The sequence below is a fragment of the Sesamum indicum genome, linkage group LG9, assembly GCF_026168435.1.
Source record: "Sesamum indicum cultivar Baizhima isolate 11 linkage group LG9, ASM2616843v1, whole genome shotgun sequence".
Lineage (NCBI taxonomy): Eukaryota > Viridiplantae > Streptophyta > Magnoliopsida > Lamiales > Pedaliaceae > Sesamum > Sesamum indicum.
The window spans coordinates 24,295,229-24,316,395 of NC_142665.1; the positions used below are offsets into that span (position 1 = coordinate 24,295,229).

The 21,167-nt window shown below is 31.3% G+C and overlaps 3 protein-coding genes across 13 annotated transcripts in view; all 3 read right to left on the reverse strand.

Annotated features, from left to right (window-relative positions):
- LOC105177524 (uncharacterized) overlaps positions 1–7,019 on the reverse strand; it is a 30,532-nt gene extending 23,513 nt beyond the window's left edge. For 4 of the 5 annotated variants that reach the window (XM_088884721.1, XM_088884724.1, XM_088884720.1 and 1 more), the window contains exons 1-2: positions 6,941–7,019; positions 6,656–6,716 (exon numbers count right to left, since the gene is read on the reverse strand). The gene's annotated coding sequence lies outside the window, so the exon portion shown is untranslated. Of the gene's footprint in view, positions 1–129; positions 173–6,655; positions 6,717–6,940 lie in introns of those variants that run through there. The other variant, XM_088884722.1, reaches the window with a different exon arrangement.
- LOC148787018 (uncharacterized) lies at positions 6,079–16,650 on the reverse strand. 5 transcript variants are annotated; one of them, XM_088884729.1, is made up of 7 exons: positions 16,572–16,650; positions 16,287–16,347; positions 8,325–8,737; positions 7,964–8,003; positions 7,745–7,847; positions 6,941–7,074; positions 6,079–6,716 (listed from the first exon to the last, which is right to left on the reverse strand). In XM_088884729.1, the coding sequence occupies exon 3, from the start codon at positions 8,712–8,714 to the stop codon at positions 8,334–8,336; it is 381 nt and encodes a 126-aa protein (XP_088740855.1). In that variant the 5' UTR covers positions 8,715–8,737; positions 16,287–16,347; positions 16,572–16,650; the 3' UTR covers positions 6,079–6,716; positions 6,941–7,074; positions 7,745–7,847; positions 7,964–8,003; positions 8,325–8,333. The 5 variants fall into 5 exon arrangements, with proteins under 5 accessions (XP_088740855.1, XP_088740851.1, XP_088740854.1 ...); XM_088884725.1 differs by lacking the exon at positions 7,964–8,003 and having other exon boundaries at positions 7,745–7,807; XM_088884728.1 differs by lacking the exon at positions 7,964–8,003.
- Positions 15,710–18,406, reverse strand: LOC148787019 (uncharacterized). Of its 3 annotated transcripts, none has more exons than XM_088884732.1 (4): positions 17,956–18,406; positions 17,376–17,478; positions 16,572–16,705; positions 15,710–16,347 (listed from the first exon to the last, which is right to left on the reverse strand). In XM_088884732.1, exon 1 carries the CDS (start codon positions 18,343–18,345, stop codon positions 17,965–17,967), a length of 381 nt encoding a protein of 126 aa, XP_088740858.1. In that variant the 5' UTR covers positions 18,346–18,406; the 3' UTR covers positions 15,710–16,347; positions 16,572–16,705; positions 17,376–17,478; positions 17,956–17,964. The 3 variants fall into 3 exon arrangements, with proteins under 3 accessions (XP_088740858.1, XP_088740857.1, XP_088740859.1); XM_088884731.1 differs by having other exon boundaries at positions 17,376–17,438; positions 17,956–18,405; XM_088884733.1 differs by lacking the exon at positions 17,376–17,478.
- Positions 18,407–21,167: the final 2,761 nt, after the last annotated feature.

Consider the following 21,167-nt stretch of genomic DNA (forward strand, 5'->3'; position numbering starts at 1 on the left):
AATGCAATTATTATATAATTCGAACAAAACATAAGGGGAAGTTAATGTAATTATTCCATAATTTTAGTCCATATTTAACTAATTATGATTTATCAATTGCGTATCGTAGTTAAAACAAAAGGACAATACCATTATGAAGTAGCCGATGAAAACATCACTAGCATCTCTACCGTCAAAGCCGTCAAGAAGAAGAACCCAAACAGAAAAGATGAAGAAGTAAACAATAATCAACCCCTCTTCTTCAAGATCGTATAACTAACCGCCCCATCAAGAAAGATATATAGAAATTACCACAAAATTCTCCAATTTATATAGAAATTACCACAAAAGTCTCCAATTTATATACGCACACCAAAGTAGAATCGTTTTTCACTCACCAATTACCAAAGATGAATCGCTATGCCTCAAGATGCTTATCGTGGATTTTAGTTTTGGTTCTAACACATATTCCGAGTTAATAAGTATTTAAAAAAATTCATAATATTTCTGAAAAATTATAAAATTAAGGAAATATACATAATAGTCATAAAAAAGTTAAACATATTACCTTTCTTATAATTCATATATATATATATATATATATATTTTGAATTTCTATGTATTTATGTGGGTAAATATCACTTTTGATCTTTCAACTATGTCACTGATCATGATTTGATCCCTCAAATTTCCGGCTCATCAAATTTAGCCTCTAACGTTTGAAAGTTTCATGACTCATACCATGAATGAAAAAGTGGTGTGAGGCCACTCCACTAGTGTAAGGGCGCCTGAATTGACTTTAAATAGTTTTCTGTATTGATTATGATAGGCTAATTTAATACACATTTATTTAATATGGGAAAATATTATTGGTTGTACCTGAAATATGTTTACTTGCATCTATGATCACAAAAATTACATTATGAATTGAAAATTTAATACAACAAAAGTGTTTAAAGCTATTGACGAAGAATCCATTGACAATGTCCCAGATGATTAAAAGCTTGAAAATGATGAATATGCTTATTTTTCAATTATTCTTAAGCTATCTTATTTTGTAATTAAAAAAGTAGGGAAATAGAATTTTGCTAAAGATCTTTGGAATAAGTTAGAAGAACTTTTTACTGAAATTTCTTTACTCAGTAAGCTTTTCTTACTGGAGATTTTTTTAGATATAAATTTGATTACTCTAAAAATATTGAAGAAAATTTGGATGATTTTTCAAAATTAATTCAAGACATAAAATTAACAGGAGATAAAAAAAAATGGATTATTACTCTCCTATAATGTTGTTAAATGTTATTTTTGAAACTTATGGAGATGTCAAAGCTGCAATTAAATATGAAGGGATAATGTATATTTAGAAACAGTGATTAGTGGCTTAAAAAGCAAAGAAATGGATATTAAAGCTAATAAACCTAGTTAGTATAGAAATGAAGTTAATTTTGTTAGGGAAGAACTAAGAATAAAAATTTTGATTATAAGTTTAAAAAGTATAGCAAAAACAGGATTAGAAGTAGAGGTAAAAGCAGGCTTAGGCCTAAATATAAGGAAGATTGACATAACGAAGATAGACAAAAAGAAAAAAAGATTTTATAACTATGGAGGTAAATGACGCTTTATAAAAGATTGTAAAAAGTTAAAGAGAAATAATACAAAAGAAACTGCAAATGTATCTAAAGAAACTTCTAATGAAGTTTATATGATTTATGATATTAATTCTACTAAATCATCCCTGCATATAAATGATTGGCTTATTGTCTCTGGATGCACTTACCATATGACTCCTTTTAAAGAAATATTAACAAAATATAGGTCTGAGAAACTGGGTTCTGTCTCTATGGCAAATGAAAAATTAAGTGATGTTCAAGGCCTTAGTGATGTTTGTTTAAATTTTGAGAATGGTTTCAAGTTTACATTAAGTAATGTTAGAAATATCCTTGAATTATGTCATAATCTGATATCATGTGCAGCCCTTGAGGAGGAAGGGCTAGAGGGAAGATCATGAAGGGTTCCCACACTATGTTTAAGGCAGAAAGAAAAAGTAATATGTTTGTTCCTAGGAAAGTTTTTGTTTCTTAATGAAGCAAAAATTTGAAGCTTTTGGAAAATTCAAAAACTGCAAAGTTTATGTTGAAAACCAAACTAGTAAGAAATTGCAAGCATTAAGAATGGACAATAGTTGGAATTTTATAACCAGCAATTTTCTGATCTTTGAAAATAATTTGATATTAAAAAGACATAAAACTATTCCTTGAACGTACGAATAGAACTTTATTTAATAAAGTAAGATGTTTATTAATAAGTTTTGGCTTGCCCAAAACTTTCTGGGAAGAAGTCATTTTGACTGTTGCTTATCTGATTAATCGTTCTCCTTTTGTTCCTTTGCTTGGTAAATTGCCAGAATGTGTTTGGTCTGATAAAGATGTTGTTCTTTCTTCACTTTGCAGTTTTTGGATGTTCTGCATTTGCTTTGCAAAATAGTGATAAGTTTGATCCCCGCTCCCAAAAATTTGTTTTTATCAGTTATCCTGATGTAACTAAGGGTATAGACTCTGGCTTAGAAGCCAACCAAGTTTTAGAGTTATAATTAGTAGAGATGTCATTTTTAATGAATCTGAAATGCCATGTTTTTCTAAATCACCTAAAAAAGATTAATAATATAACATAGAAACCACCTTTAATAAGATAGAGGAAACTGTACAGGAGAACCAACAAGGGAAAGAGGTTAATGAAGAAAATCAACAAAATATTGAAAATGATTTATGTGATAATAGTAACTGTGAAAATAATGGCTCTAGCATAGATCATTATCTACTAGCTAGACATAGAGAAAGACGTGAATCTAGGATTTCCTCTAGGTATAGAGACTTTCACTTAGCTTTGAAAATTGAGAGCTATGAACCATCCTCTTATATGAAAAAGCTGTAAAATCTGCTAATTCTAAACAATAGATAAAAGTCATGAATGAAGAAATTCAATCTTTATATAAGAATAAGACTTGGGTCCTAGTTCCTAAACCCGATAATGCTTCTATTATTGACTGTAAATGGATTTTTCAAGATCAACCAAGAAAATGATGAAACACGTTTTAAAGCAAGATTAGTTGCAAAATGTTTTACTCAAAAGAAAGGAATTTGTTACACTGAAATTTTTTTCTCCAGTTGTAAAATACACTACTACAAGAATTACTATTGCTCTGGTTGCACATTTTGATTGGGAACTTTAAGCAAATGGATGTTATAACTGCATTTCTGCATGATGATCTCAACGAACAAATTTATATATATCAACCCAGTGGTTTCATTGATAAGATTTGATTATGTTCTTATACTTAAAAAATGTTTTTATGGTCTAAAACAATTAACCAAACAAAAGGCAAAGAATGAGAAACATGTGCAATCTATCTATACTCGTTAATTAAGGCCGAGGACTCAAAGCCCATCACTGATTTGTCACATGTGCTTGCCTAAATAACCTCGTACCCCCAAGAGGTGGACATCTAAGGTTAATGTAGGAAATTTAAATACTCTACTGAACACACAATGTACTTCAACAACATTCAAAACCAAATGGCAAGTTATGTATCCATGTTGTTGCTCTCTCTCCCTCTTCCTCTAACAGAGAAAGTGACCAATGTTCCTATATATTTCCCCTTTGTCAACTTCTCCCTTATTTGAAAATCCAAAAAGTTGCAAGCCATTGTATTTTCCTTTGTACACTTCAAAACCCAAAAGTCTGCTTTGATTTTTATAAAGTGTCCAAATTCTCACTATTCTAATTTGAAAAGAACAGGTACATGAATTTTTTAAGCCTCCGAAAATACGAGGGATGCAAATTGAGAGAAGAATGCCTCTTTCGAGAACAATACTCCAACCTTTTGGCAAATTTGTTCCTAATTTATTCAATATGTTGGATTTGTTTCAAGGGTTTGCTTTTGCAGAACTTTTTTAACATCATATATTTAACATTTTGTACAAATTTTACAAAAAATCATATCTTGTCATGTTATTGACATTTGACTTTTACAAGTGTATCACAATATAAAATTTGTTGGAAAATCATTACTATACAAAACACAACTTATTTATTTGTGAACTTCATTAACAAAACATCACATACTAAAATATTGACGGTTGTCTACATGCCAATTTCTCGAATACATGTGCATTTGTATTGATAAATATTATCGTAATTAATACGTCAATTTTTTCAAGTGTTCTCGATAATTAAAAAAACTTACATTCAATCATCAAAATGTGGGGAAATTCATCCATTTATAGGGAAAACGTCAGATGAATTGCTTTTTTGAAATGATGAAAACTGCTTTTTTATAAATTAAAAAAAAAAAAAAACTGGAATGGGCTTTTTCGAGGAATTTCGAAGCATTTATCCAAAAGCAAATAAATGAATGCATCTCACAAACTACCAATTATTAGGTAGGTTTTTTAAACAAAATGCTGGATACAAAAGTTTGTGCACTAGAATCTGATTTAGGAAGAAAAAAGTTTATCAAAAGAAATTTAATTCATTCAAGTGAGTTTTAGACAAAAGGAAAGACCAAAAGAGAGAGAGAGAGAGAGAGAGAGAGAGAGTAAAATACTTGTGGTAAAACATGAAATGAAGGCATTTAACAAGAAAAACAAATTTCTAAATATAAGATTATTTAGTTGTCAAAACTGCATGTTGCTTCAAACTACCAATTATTAGGTAGGTTTTTTATACAAAATGCTGGATACAAAAGTTTATGCACTAGAATCTGATTTGGGAAGAAAAAAATTTATCAAAAGAAATTTAATTCATTCAAGCAAGTTTTAGACAAAAGGAAAGACCAAAAGAGAGAGAGTAAAATACTTGTGGTAAGTACATGTTTTAGAAAAATGAAGGCATTTAACAAGAAAAACAAATTTCTAAATATAAGATTATTTAGTTGTCAAAACTGCATGTTGCTTCAAAAAACATTTCTCAAATTTGAGACATCATATTAAAGAAAGAGTTCTCAAATCCCTTTAAAAAAAATCAAAAGTGGCATGTAGACAACCATCCTATATTTTGGCATAGTGTTCCATTATCAAAGATCACAAATAAATAGTTTATGATTGTATCGTAAAGAATTTCTAACAAATTTTTCTACGATACACCTGCAAAAGTGAAGATGTCAAGGAACATGACAACATGATTTTCTGTACATCCATACAAAATGATAAATAAATGGCATCAAAAAATTGTAAAGCAAAAACCCATGAAAAGAACCCCACAAAATGAATAAACCACGAGCAAATCTACAAAAAGAAAGAAGTTTTGTTCTTCCGATTGGCATTCAACTCAACACATGCATCCTCATATTCCTAGGAGCCTTAAAACATACACATTCCTGTTTCTTCCAAATTATAATGGTGATAACGAGGACACTTCAAAGAATCACAGCAGGATTTTAGGTTTTGAAGTTTACAAACGTAAAAACAATGGTTCAACATTTTCTTGATTTTCAAATGTGGGAGAAAAAATCAACAAAGTAGGATGGAAAGGAACAAGGATCACCTTTCTGGTAGAAAAACAAGTCGAGAGGAAACCATAGATACAACGATTACCATTAGGCTTTAAATGTTGTCAAAATGCATTATTGTAGCAGCCAATGTGTGTTTCAGTTGAGTGTTTAAATTTTCTGCTTAACCTTTTGATTTCCACACGACTCTTAAGAATAAGAGATTACTTTAGTTTGCACAAAATTGACAAACCAAATTCAAGCTGAGGCCCTCAATCTTACAAGAAACGAGTATAGATACAATCAAAATAAAATGCTTATGACACATGGCACTGAAAAATGATTTTTCGAATAAGTTGATTCCAGTTTATAATTGTATGCTATATGTGTTATGGGCAAAGAAAATCAAATATTGCCTCCACATCCTATAATATGCATTAAGACAGGATTGTGAAAGCAACTTGAATATGACAAAAGAAGATAGCTAATCATTCGGGTTCCACAGGTGCAACCTGTTACTTAAACGATAGCTCATAGAGTTCTCCAGTTAAAGGGGGCATAAGCAAAATAGCCATAATACTCCATAAACAACAAACTACCAAGATGCAGGGGCATAAGAAACAAAGCAAAAATACTTCACAACCATGAAAGTTTTCTAGATGCAGACATAAGCAACAGAGCAGAAATACTTAATAACCAAGAGAGCTCTCCAGATGCACTTAAGAAAAGAAATACTGCTGATCGATCACAAGCTACTAATGATTTAAGAAGATTACTAAACTCCAGCTGAACTAGAAGTAAAAGAGAGCAGCTGGAAGGCACTTACATTACAGTGAATATACATATACAGAGAGAGATAACCTGTTAATTCATCAAACCAAGAAACCAAGCAACAGAAAGAGTCACATGCACAATAATCAAGTTGTAATCTCTCCAAAATTCACTTATTTGCTAGTCTACAGTATCAAGAATCAAATCATAAGAATATTGAAAAAAGAGACTGGATTCAAAGATAATACCACTGTGAATACCAAGAACCAAGGAATATAAGCAATGCAAAGCCATGGTAGAATCTTAATGCACAACTGCAAGATAAGAAATGCTGAAAGCACAAAAATGACAATGCCTTTGAAAGGAAGAGACTATGGAAGTTACACAAGAAACTTGAAATGAAATGATTACGTCTCATACCAAATTCTCTTGAGGAGACGTCGCATTTACCCCCAAGGAGGGAATGTCGAACAAGCAAGACCTGCCAATATAGATATAAAAACGGTCTCCAATCATGTTGATGGTATGAAATATAATATGAAAATTAGTAAATATATAGTTTAAATTGTGACATCAGTTTTGCTTCACTTCACTGCTCTTCTAAATCACCAGAGTGACTGCACGGAAAGTGTAGCACAACCAACTTATCTGAGGAAGTGTACTGGACCAGAAAAGTATAAAGCATACAGTTTGTGCAGCTCATACCAAGGAGGGTGTATGAGAATCAGGCTGCCAACTTCCAGCTCAACATCACTACATATTCTCGGGTTGAAGATGATGGTCAAAGTCCTTGCCACCCCTTTCATTCTCATACGCAAGCTATCCTCCCAATATGATTTCTGAAGAGGCAACACATGTAATCACGTAATTTTTCTGTCATTATAAAGGATCATGCATGGAAACTAGTGGATGTGTTCAGTCAATCATGTAGTCACTAAAGTCACATAACTCGTTGCTCCTTTCATAAAATTTAAGTATTTTTTCGAATTGAACTTTTTAAAGTTGTTACTCCATGATTGTACACACACACAAGACTATGCAAGGATCTAGTTTTCAAATGATTCCAGCAAATGCAACTGCTTGCTAAAGCTAGACTGTGGTTTTCATTCTTTAGCTAGTTTGATGTTCAGGTAGCAAAGCAAACCTTTCCCTCTCCAACAGGTGCACAAGAACAAACAATCAGCTCTAACAGCCTTATTCGTCACAGATTGAACCGAAATACTAATTTCACAAACAGACCATCACACTTGAAAAGATGTAGGCAAAATCAGAAAATGCATTTGTTTTGTTAGTGGCCTGTATGCCACTATCAAATAAATGATGATAATGAGAGGTAGAACTCAATTGACAGAGACATACATAATTGCAAGGAATAGGTTCGTGGCGATTGAAATCAATGAGTAAGGATAACAGATTGATAATGAATTCATCATGAGAACTTTCAAGTGAAGATTAACATGAATCAAACCAAGAATTCCAATCAAAAAGTCCAGTTTTGTAGTTTCCCACCTGATACGTAGTGCGAACAGCCAAGCATGAATATCTTCAAGAAATTCAAGTTCCTTCATAATCCTGTCGGGATTGGCAATAAAGGAGGATGCAGATTAAAACCCTGAAACGCATATACAAATTTGAAAAAATAAAACTACGATTGCGGTAATAATTCATTCATCACACAAACAATAATAAGGCTTTCCAAGAAAATGCAAGAAATCATATTGTTCTTGCCTTTCCAAGAACTAGTACAGAGAAGGAGATTGCAGTGTGCCTACGGAAAAACACAAGACCTAATTACCATTACTCCCACCCCTCCAAGAAACATCAACATATATAACAACCAAATCAAGAACACAAAACAATTTCACCGAAACAAGATCATAAAACCCCAATTGAGGCCGTCAAAACATTAAAAGAAAAGGAAAATACCATAATGAAGTAGCCGATGAAAACATCACTAGCATCTCTACCGTCAAAGTCGTAAAGATATAGACCCAGTTTATATCTAACAGCCTTATTCGTCACAGATTGAACCGAAATACTAATTTCATAAACAGACCATCACACATGAAAAGATACGCAAAATTCATACCCGGAAATTTTATTTCTGGTATCCGCCACCGATAGCATTATCATCCTCGATGACTTTCGCAGTCAAGTACGGCCTAGGGAAATCAGTCAGATCAAAAGTCTTCTCCTTCATCATCTTCTCCACGTCAGCCTTCTCCAAAACGGTGCGTTTTATTGGGGGTCGGTTGCGGCGCTGGTCGCGAGGGAAGTACTTGATGTCGTAAACGGTTTCTGGTAAGGAAGTGGGGACGATGGCTTTAGCGGGGACGGTGGCGGGGCAGAAGACGCGGTATTCCGTAGCCTTCTGTACGGCGGAACGATATTCTGGATCAGCTACAGGGCCGGTGATTTCCCAGGGTTTCTTTATGTGAAGACGGAGGGTTTGGATTAGGGATTTCGCAGCGGACGCCATCGCAGAATTGGGGATTTCTTTCACTGCAAAGAAGGGTGGGGAGAATGTTAAGAAAAATGTTGTAAATACTAAACACAAAGCGCTTTTCGCTCACCAATTTTGTTTAACGTTGGCATCACAATGAACAACAATTTTTTTTTAAATTTAAAATATATTATAAATAAAAATAAAAATATATAAATTAATAAATTATATTTCAAAAATAAACAATAAAAATTAATTTAAGTTATTGTCGATATAATTAAAGAATTATTGTTGTGATGTTAAAATGACATGAGATCACTTTTGTAAAACAAAAATATAATTACAATTAATTTTTAAAATTATCTAATTAAGGGTATAATTTCATATTAAAATATTGTATGGTGATGTTATTAGTAATCGTGTAGTGAACGTAGATGATCTTTCTTTTATATACTAGTCGTTATGTCACGTTGCAATTATGGCTCGCAAATAAAATAATTTTTATGTAAATCAGGAATAGATACTGATATTAAAAATCAAAATAATTTACCATTACTTTTAAATAATTCTTTTTTTGTATTTCTACTTTATGTTTATATATAAATTTGTACGCAATCAATTTTCATGTCTTTAAACCAATATTTTTAATGTAGTTTTTTTTCAAAAGTTTATCATATTCTTATCAACAATATTTCTGGAGATAATTACACTGCTCTCTTCTGAAATTTAATATAATTGTAATTAAATTCTTGTAGTTTAGAGAAAGTTATGTATTGCATCCCTAACACTTATTTTGTTTAATAAATAGAATAATTAATTAATTAAAATTTATTGATATTAGTAAAAAAGTTAAATGCAAATTCATATTTTTATGCAATTGACTTATTACTGACTAATTAGGTGATTAAATAAATACTTTTTAAAATCAAACTATCTTTATACATGTTCGCACTTATAAATGCAATTATTATATAATTCGAACAAAACATAAGGGGAAGTTAATGTAATTATTCCATAATTTTAGTCCATATTTAACTAATTATGATTGATCAATTGCGTATCGTAGTTAAAACAAAAGGACAATACCATTATGAAGTAGCCGATGAAAACATCACTAGCATCTCTACCGTCAAAGCCGTCAAGAAGAAGAACCCAAACAGAAAAGATGAAGAAGTAAACAATAATCAACCCCTCTTCTTCAAGATCGTATAACTAACCGCCCCATCAAGAAAGATATATAGAAATTACCACAAAATTCTCCAATTTATATAGAAATTACCACAAAAGTCTCCAATTTATATACGCACACCAAAGTAGAATCGTTTTTCACTCACCAATTACCAAAGATGAATCGCTATGCCTCAAGATGCTTATCGTGGATTTTAGTTTTGGTTCTAACACATATTCCGAGTTAATAAGTATTTAAAAAAATTCATAATATTTCTGAAAAATTATAAAATTAAGGAAATATACATAATAGTCATAAAAAAGTTAAACATATTACCTTTCTTATAATCCATATGTATATATATATATATATATTTTAAATTTCTATGTATTTATGTGGGTAAATATCACTTTTGATCTTTCAACTATGTCACTGATCATGATTTGATCCCTCAAATTTCCGGCTCATCAAATTTAGCCTCTAACGTTTGAAAGTTTCATGACTCATACCATGAATGAAAAAGTGGTGTGAGGCCACTCCACTAGTGTAAGGGCGCCTGAATTGACTTTAAATAGTTTTCTGTATTGATTATGATAGGCTAATTTAATACACATTTATTTAATATGGGAAAATATTATTGGTTGTACCTGAAATATGTTTACTTGCATCTATGATCACAAAAATTACATTATGAATTGAAAATTTAATACAACAAAAGTGTTTAAAGCTATTGACGAAGAATCCATTGACAATGTCCCAGATGATTAAAAGCTTGAAAATGATGAATATGCTTATTTTTCAATTATTCTTAAGCTATCTTATTTTGTAATTAAAAAAGTAGGGAAATAGAATTTTGCTAAAGATCTTTGGAATAAGTTAGAAGAACTTTTTACTGAAATTTCTTTACTCAGTAAGCTTTTCTTACTGGAGATTTTTTTAGATATAAATTTGATTACTCTAAAAATATTGAAGAAAATTTGGATGATTTTTCAAAATTAATTCAAGACATAAAATTAACAGGAGATAAAAAAAAATGGATTATTACTCTCCTATAATGTTGTTAAATGTTATTTTTGAAACTTATGGAGATGTCAAAGCTGCAATTAAATATGAAGGGATAATGTATATTTAGAAACAGTGATTAGTGGCTTAAAAAGCAAAGAAATGGATATTAAAGCTAATAAACCTAGTTAGTATAGAAATGAAGTTAATTTTGTTAGGGAAGAACTAAGAATAAAAATTTTGATTATAAGTTTAAAAAGTATAGCAAAAACAGGATTAGAAGTAGAGGTAAAAGCAGGCTTAGGCCTAAATATAAGGAAGATTGACATAACGAAGATAGACAAAAAGAAAAAAAGATTTTATAACTATGGAGGTAAATGACGCTTTATAAAAGATTGTAAAAAGTTAAAGAGAAATAATACAAAAGAAACTGCAAATGTATCTAAAGAAACTTCTAATGAAGTTTATATGATTTATGATATTAATTCTACTAAATCATCCCTGCATATAAATGATTGGCTTATTGTCTCTGGATGCACTTACCATATGACTCCTTTTAAAGAAATATTAACAAAATATAGGTCTGAGAAACTGGGTTCTGTCTCTATGGCAAATGAAAAATTAAGTGATGTTCAAGGCCTTAGTGATGTTTGTTTAAATTTTGAGAATGGTTTCAAGTTTACATTAAGTAATGTTAGAAATATCCTTGAATTATGTCATAATCTGATATCATGTGCAGCCCTTGAGGAGGAAGGGCTAGAGGGAAGATCATGAAGGGTTCCCACACTATGTTTAAGGCAGAAAGAAAAAGTAATATGTTTGTTCCTAGGAAAGTTTTTGTTTCTTAATGAAGCAAAAATTTGAAGCTTTTGGAAAATTCAAAAACTGCAAAGTTTATGTTGAAAACCAAACTAGTAAGAAATTGCAAGCATTAAGAATGGACAATAGTTGGAATTTTATAACCAGCAATTTTCTGATCTTTGAAAATAATTTGATATTAAAAAGACATAAAACTATTCCTTGAACGTACGAATAGAACTTTATTTAATAAAGTAAGATGTTTATTAATAAGTTTTGGCTTGCCCAAAACTTTCTGGGAAGAAGTCATTTTGACTGTTGCTTATCTGATTAATCGTTCTCCTTTTGTTCCTTTGCTTGGTAAATTGCCAGAATGTGTTTGGTCTGATAAAGATGTTGTTCTTTCTTCACTTTGCAGTTTTTGGATGTTCTGCATTTGCTTTGCAAAATAGTGATAAGTTTGATCCCCGCTCCCAAAAATTTGTTTTTATCAGTTATCCTGATGTAACTAAGGGTATAGACTCTGGCTTAGAAGCCAACCAAGTTTTAGAGTTATAATTAGTAGAGATGTCATTTTTAATGAATCTGAAATGCCATGTTTTTCTAAATCACCTAAAAAAGATTAATAATATAACATAGAAACCACCTTTAATAAGATAGAGGAAACTGTACAGGAGAACCAACAAGGGAAAGAGGTTAATGAAGAAAATCAACAAAATATTGAAAATGATTTATGTGATAATAGTAACTGTGAAAATAATGGCTCTAGCATAGATCATTATCTACTAGCTAGACATAGAGAAAGACGTGAATCTAGGATTTCCTCTAGGTATAGAGACTTTCACTTAGCTTTGAAAATTGAGAGCTATGAACCATCCTCTTATATGAAAAAGCTGTAAAATCTGCTAATTCTAAACAATAGATAAAAGTCATGAATGAAGAAATTCAATCTTTATATAAGAATAAGACTTGGGTCCTAGTTCCTAAACCCGATAATGCTTCTATTATTGACTGTAAATGGATTTTTCAAGATCAACCAAGAAAATGATGAAACACGTTTTAAAGCAAGATTAGTTGCAAAATGTTTTACTCAAAAGAAAGGAATTTGTTACACTGAAATTTTTTTCTCCAGTTGTAAAATACACTACTACAAGAATTACTATTGCTCTGGTTGCACATTTTGATTGGGAACTTTAAGCAAATGGATGTTATAACTGCATTTCTGCATGATGATCTCAACGAACAAATTTATATATATCAACCCAGTGGTTTCATTGATAAGATTTGATTATGTTCTTATACTTAAAAAATGTTTTTATGGTCTAAAACAATTAACCAAACAAAAGGCAAAGAATGAGAAACATGTGCAATCTATCTATACTCGTTAATTAAGGCCGAGGACTCAAAGCCCATCACTGATTTGTCACATGTGCTTGCCTAAATAACCTCGTACCCCCAAGAGGTGGACATCTAAGGTTAATGTAGGAAATTTAAATACTCTACTGAACACACAATGTACTTCAACAACATTCAAAACCAAATGGCAAGTTATGTATCCATGTTGTTGCTCTCTCTCCCTCTTCCTCTAACAGAGAAAGTGACCAATGTTCCTATATATTTCCCCTTTGTCAACTTCTCCCTTATTTGAAAATCCAAAAAGTTGCAAGCCATTGTATTTTCCTTTGTACACTTCAAAACCCAAAAGTCTGCTTTGATTTTTATAAAGTGTCCAAATTCTCACTATTCTAATTTGAAAAGAACAGGTACATGAATTTTTTAAGCCTCCGAAAATACGAGGGATGCAAATTGAGAGAAGAATGCCTCTTTCGAGAACAATACTCCAACCTTTTGGCAAATTTGTTCCTAATTTATTCAATATGTTGGATTTGTTTCAAGGGTTTGCTTTTGCAGAACTTTTTTAACATCATATATTTAACATTTTGTACAAATTTTACAAAAAATCATATCTTGTCATGTTATTGACATTTGACTTTTACAAGTGTATCACAATATAAAATTTGTTGGAAAATCATTACTATACAAAACACAACTTATTTATTTGTGAACTTCATTAACAAAACATCACATACTAAAATATTGACGGTTGTCTACATGCCAATTTCTCGAATACATGTGCATTTGTATTGATAAATATTATCATAATTAATACGTCAATTTTTTCAAGTGTTCTCGATAATTAAAAAAACTTACATTCAATCATCAAAATGTGGGGAAATTCATCCATTTATAGGGAAAACGTCAGATGAATTGCTTTTTTGAAATGATGAAAACTGCTTTTTTATAAATTAAAAAAAAAAAAAAACTGGAATGGGCTTTTTCGAGGAATTTCGAAGCATTTATCCAAAAGCAAATAAATGAATGCATCTCACAAACTACCAATTATTAGGTAGGTTTTTTAAACAAAATGCTGGATACAAAAGTTTGTGCACTAGAATCTGATTTAGGAAGAAAAAAGTTTATCAAAAGAAATTTAATTCATTCAAGTGAGTTTTAGACAAAAGGAAAGACCAAAAGAGAGAGAGAGAGAGAGAGAGAGAGTAAAATACTTGTGGTAAAACATGAAATGAAGGCATTTAACAAGAAAAACAAATTTCTAAATATAAGATTATTTAGTTGTCAAAACTGCATGTTGCTTCAAACTACCAATTATTAGGTAGGTTTTTTATACAAAATGCTGGATACAAAAGTTTATGCACTAGAATCTGATTTGGGAAGAAAAAAATTTATCAAAAGAAATTTAATTCATTCAAGCAAGTTTTAGACAAAAGGAAAGACCAAAAGAGAGAGAGTAAAATACTTGTGGTAAGTACATGTTTTAGAAAAATGAAGGCATTTAACAAGAAAAACAAATTTCTAAATATAAGATTATTTAGTTGTCAAAACTGCATGTTGCTTCAAAAAACATTTCTCAAATTTGAGACATCATATTAAAGAAAGAGTTCTCAAATCCCTTTAAAAAAAATCAAAAGTGGCATGTAGACAACCATCCTATATTTTGGCATAGTGTTCCATTATCAAAGATCACAAATAAATAGTTTATGATTGTATCGTAAAGAATTTCTAACAAATTTTTCTACGATACACCTGCAAAAGTGAAGATGTCAAGGAACATGACAACATGATTTTCTGTACATCCATACAAAATGATAAATAAATGGCATCAAAAAATTGTAAAGCAAAAACCCATGAAAAGAACCCCACAAAATGAATAAACCACGAGCAAATCTACAAAAAGAAAGAAGTTTTGTTCTTCCGATTGGCATTCAACTCAACACATGCATCCTCATATTCCTAGGAGCCTTAAAACATACACATTCCTGTTTCTTCCAAATTATAATGGTGATAACGAGGACACTTCAAAGAATCACAGCAGGATTTTAGGTTTTGAAGTTTACAAACGTAAAAACAATGGTTCAACATTTTCTTGATTTTCAAATGTGGGAGAAAAAATCAACAAAGTAGGATGGAAAGGAACAAGGATCACCTTTCTGGTAGAAAAACAAGTCGAGAGGAAACCATAGATACAACGATTACCATTAGGCTTTAAATGTTGTCAAAATGCATTATTGTAGCAGCCAATGTGTGTTTCAGTTGAGTGTTTAAATTTTCTGCTTAACCTTTTGATTTCCACACGACTCTTAAGAATAAGAGATTACTTTAGTTTGCACAAAATTGACAAACCAAATTCAAGCTGAGGCCCTCAATCTTACAAGAAACGAGTATAGATACAATCAAAATAAAATGCTTATGACACATGGCACTGAAAAATGATTTTTCGAATAAGTTGATTCCAGTTTATAATTGTATGCTATATGTGTTATGGGCAAAGAAAATCAAATATTGCCTCCACATCCTATAATATGCATTAAGACAGGATTGTGAAAGCAACTTGAATATGACAAAAGAAGATAGCTAATCATTCGGGTTCCACAGGTGCAACCTGTTACTTAAACGATAGCTCATAGAGTTCTCCAGTTAAAGGGGGCATAAGCAAAATAGCCATAATACTCCATAAACAACAAACTACCAAGATGCAGGGGCATAAGAAACAAAGCAAAAATACTTCACAACCATGAAAGTTTTCTAGATGCAGACATAAGCAACAGAGCAGAAATACTTAATAACCAAGAGAGCTCTCCAGATGCACTTAAGAAAAGAAATACTGCTGATCGATCACAAGCTACTAATGATTTAAGAAGATTACTAAACTCCAGCTGAACTAGAAGTAAAAGAGAGCAGCTGGAAGGCACTTACATTACAGTGAATATACATATACAGAGAGAGATAACCTGTTAATTCATCAAACCAAGAAACCAAGCAACAGAAAGAGTCACATGCACAATAATCAAGTTGTAATCTCTCCAAAATTCACTTATTTGCTAGTCTACAGTATCAAGAATCAAATCATAAGAATATTGAAAAAAGAGACTGGATTCAAAGATAATACCACTGTGAATACCAAGAACCAAGGAATATAAGCAATGCAAAGCCATGGTAGAATCTTAATGCACAACTGCAAGATAAGAAATGCTGAAAGCACAAAAATGACAATGCCTTTGAAAGGAAGAGACTATGGAAGTTACACAAGAAACTTGAAATGAAATGATTACGTCTCATACCAAATTCTCTTGAGGAGACGTCGCATTTACCCCCAAGGAGGGAATGTCGAACAAGCAAGACCTGCCAATATAGATATAAAAACGGTCTCCAATCATGTTGATGGTATGAAATATAATATGAAAATTAGTAAATATATAGTTTAAATTGTGACATCAGTTTTGCTTCACTTCACTGCTCTTCTAAATCACCAGAGTGACTGCACGGAAAGTGTAGCACAACCAACTTATCTGAGGAAGTGTACTGGACCAGAAAAGTATAAAGCATACAGTTTGTGCAGCTCATACCAAGGAGGGTGTATGAGAATCAGGCTGCCAACTTCCAGCTCAACATCACTACATATTCTCGGGTTGAAGATGATGGTCAAAGTCCTTGCCACCCCTTTCATTCTCATACGCAAGCTATCCTCCCAATATGATTTCTGAAGAGGCAACACATGTAATCACGTAATTTTTCTGTCATTATAAAGGATCATGCATGGAAACTAGTGGATGTGTTCAGTCAATCATGTAGTCACTAAAGTCACATAACTCGTTGCTCCTTTCATAAAATTTAAGTATTTTTTCGAATTGAACTTTTTAAAGTTGTTACTCCATGATTGTACACACACACAAGACTATGCAAGGATCTAGTTTTCAAATGATTCCAGCAAATGCAACTGCTTGCTAAAGCTAGACTGTGGTTTTCATTCTTTAGCTAGTTTGATGTTCAGGTAGCAAAGCAAACCTTTCCCTCTCCAACAGGTGCACAAGAACAAACAATCAGCTCTAACAGCCTTATTCGTCACAGATTGAACCGAAATACTAATTTCACAAACAGACCATCACACTTGAAAAGATGTAGGCAAAATCAGAAAATGCATTTGTTTTGTTAGTGGCCTGTATGCCACTATCAAATAAATGATGATAATGAGAGGTAGAACTCAATTGACAGAGACATACATAATTGCAAGGAATAGGTTCGTGGCGATTGAAATCAATGAGTAAGGATAACAGATTGATAATGAATTCATCATGAGAACTTTCAAGTGAAGATTAACATGAATCAAACCAAGAATTCCAATCAAAAAGTCCAGTTTTGTAGTTTCCCACCTGATACGTAGTGCGAACAGCCAAGCATGAATATCTTCAAGAAATTCAAGTTCCTTCATAATCCTGTCGGGATTGGCAATAAAGGAGGATGCAGATTAAAACCCTGAAACGCATATACAAATTTGAAAAAATAAAACTACGATTGCGGTAATAATTCATTCATCACACAAACAATAATAAGGCTTTCCAAGAAAATGCAAGAAATCATATTGTTCTTGCCTTTCCAAGAACTAGTACAGAGAAGGAGATTGCAGTGTGCCTACGGAAAAACACAAGACCTAATTACCATTACTCCCACCCCTCCAAGAAACATCAACATATATAACAACCAAATCAAGAACACAAAACAATTTCACCGAAACAAGATCATAAAACCCCAATTGAGGCCGTCAAAACATTAAAAGAAAAGGAAAATACCATAATGAAGTAGCCGATGAAAACATCACTAGCATCTCTACCGTCAAAGTCGTAAAGATATAGACCCAATTTATATCTAACAGCCTTATTCGTCACAGATTGAACCGAAATACTAATTTCATAAACAGACCATCACACATGAAAAGATACGCAAAATTCATACCCGGAAATTTTATTTCTGGTATCCGCCACCGATAGCATTATCATCCTCGATGACTTTCGCAGTCAAGTACGGCCTAGGGAAATCAGTCAGATCAAAAGTCTTCTCCTTCATCATCTTCTCCACGTCAGCCTTCTTCAAAACGGTGCGTTTTATTGGGGGTCGGTTGCGGCGCTGGTCGCGAGGGAAGTACTTGATGTCGTAAACGGTTTCTGGTAAGGAAGTGGGGACGATGGCTTTAGCGGGGACGGTGGCGGGGCAGAAGACGCGGTATTCCGTAGCCTTCTGTACGGCGGAACGATATTCTGGATAAGCTACAGGGCCGGTGATTTCCCAGGGTTTCTTTGTGTGAAGACGGAGGGTTTGGATTAGGGATTTCGCAGCGGACGCCATCGCAGAATTGCGGATTTCTTTCACTGCAAAGAAGGGTGGGGAGAATGTTAAGAAAAATGTTGTAAATACTAAATACAAAGCACTTTTCACTCACCAATTTTGTTTACCGTTGGCATCACAATGAACAACAATTTTTTTTTAAATTTAAAAATATATTAAAAATAAAAATAACAATATATAAATTAATAAATTATATTTCAAAAATAAACAATAAAAATTAAATAAATTAATTTAAGTTATTGTCGATACAATTAAAGAATTATTGTTGTGATGTTAAAATGACATGAGATCACTTTTGTAAAACAAAAATATAATTACAATTAATTTTTAAAATTATCTAATTAAGGGTATAATTTCATATTAAAATATTATATGGTGATGTTATTAGTAATCATGTAGTGAACGTAGATGATCTTTCTTTTATATACTGGTCGTTATGTCACGTTGTAATTATGGCTCGCAAATAAAATTATTTTTATGTAAATCAGGAATAGATACAGATATTAAAAATCAAAATAAATTGCCATTACTTTTAAATAATTCTGTTTTTGTATTTCTACTTTATGTTTAGATATAAATTTGTGCGCAATCAATTTTCATGTCTTTAAACCAATATTTTTAATGTAGTTTTTTTTCAAAAGTTTATCATATTCTTATCAACAATATTTTTGGAGATAATTACACTGCTCTCTTCTGAAATTTAATATAATTGTAATTAAATTCTTGTAGTTTAGAGAAAGTTATGTATTGCATCCCTAACACTTATTTTGTTTAATAAATAGAATAATTAATTAATTAAAATTTATTGATATTAATATAAAAGTTAAATGCAAATTCATATTTTTATGCAATTGACTTATTACTGACTAATTAGGTGATCAAATAAATACTTTTTAAAATCAAACTATCTTTATACATGTTCGCACTTATAAATGCAATTATTATATAATTCGAACAAAACATAAGGGGAAGTTAATGTAATTATTCCATAATTTTAGTCCATATTTAACTAATTATGATTGATCAATTGCGTATCGTAGTTAAAAGAAAAGGACAATACCATTATGAAGTAGCCGATGAAAACATCACTAGCATCTCTACCGTCAAAGCCATCAAGAAGAAGAACCCAGACAGAAAAGATGAAGAAGTAAACAAGAATCAACCCCTCTTCTTCAAGATCGTATAACTAACCGCCCTATCAAGAAAGATATATAGAAATTACCACAAAATTCTCCAATTTATATAGAAATTACCACAAAATTCTCCAATTTATATACGCACACCAAAGTAGAATCGTTTTTCACTCACCAATTACCAAAGATGAATCGCTATGCCTCAAGATGCTTATCGTGGATTTTAGTTTTGGTTCTAACACATATTCCGAGTTAATAAGTATTTAAAAAAATTCATAATATTTCTGAAAAATTATAAAATTAAGGAAATATACATAATAGTCATAAAAAAGTTAAACATATTACCTTTCTTATAATTCATATATATATATATATATATTTTGAATTTCTATGTATTTATGTGGGTAAATATCACTTTTGATCTTTCAACTATGTCACTGATCATGATTTGATCCCTCAAATTTCCGGCTCATCAAATTTAGCCTCTAGCGTTTGAAAGTTTCATGACTCATACCATGAATGAAAAAGTGGTGTGAGGCCACTCCACTAGTGTAAGGGCGCATGAATTGACTTTAAATAGTTTTCTGTATTGATTAGGATAGGCTAATTTAATACACATTTATTTAATATGGGAAAATATTATTGGTTGTACCTGAAATATGTTTACTTGCATCTATGATCACAGAAATTACATTATGAATTGAAAATTTAATACAACAAAAGTGTTTAAAGCTATTGACGGAAAATCCATTGACAATGTCCCAGATGATTAAAAGCTTGAAAATGATGAATATGCTTATTTTTCAATTATTCTTAAGCTATCTTATTTTTTAATTAAAAAAGTAGGGAAATAGAATTTTGCTAAAGATCTTTGGAATAAGTTAGAAGAACTTTTTACTAAAATTTCTTTACTCAGTAAGCTTTTCTTACTGGAGATTTTTTTAGATATAAATTTGATTACTGTAAAATTATTGAAGAAAATTTGGATGATTTTTCAAAATTAATTCAAGACATAAAATTAACAGGAGATAAAAAAAAATGGATTATTACTCTCCTATAATGTTGTTAAATGTTATTTTTGAAACTTATGGAGATGTCAAAGCTGCAATTAAATATGAAGGGATAATGTATATTTAGAAACGGTGATTAGTGGCTTAAAAAGCAAAGAAATGGATATTAAAGCTAATAAACCTAGTTAGTACAGAAATGAAGTTAATTTTGTTAGGGAAGAACTAAGAATAAAAATTTTGATTATAAGTTTAGAAAGTATAGCAAAAACAGGATTAGAAGTAGAGGTAAAAGCAGGCTTAGGCCTAAATATAAGAAAGATTGACATAACGAAGATAGACAAAAAGAAAAAAAGATTTTATAACTATGGAGGTAAATGACGCTTTATAAAAGATTGTAAAAAGTTAAAGAGAAATAATACAAAAGAAACTGCAAATGTATCTAAAGAAACTTCTAATGAAGTTTATATGATTTATGATATTAATTCTACTAAATCATCCCTGCATATAAATGATTGGCTTATTGTCTCTGGATGCACTTACCATATGACTCATTTTAAAGAAATATTAACAAACTATAGGTCTGAGAAACTGGGTTCTGTCTCTATGGCAATTGAAAATTTAAGTGATGTTCAAGGCCTTGGTGATGTTTGTTTAAATTTTGAGAATGGTTTCAAGTTTA

Coding starts and splice junctions, on each gene's coding strand:
- LOC148787018 (XM_088884730.1), bottom strand. CDS start 8,714: ATGGCGTCCGCTGCGAAATCCCTAATCCAAACCCTCCGTCTTCACATA.
- LOC148787019 (XM_088884733.1), bottom strand. CDS start 18,345: ATGGCGTCCGCTGCGAAATCCCTAATCCAAACCCTCCGTCTTCACACA.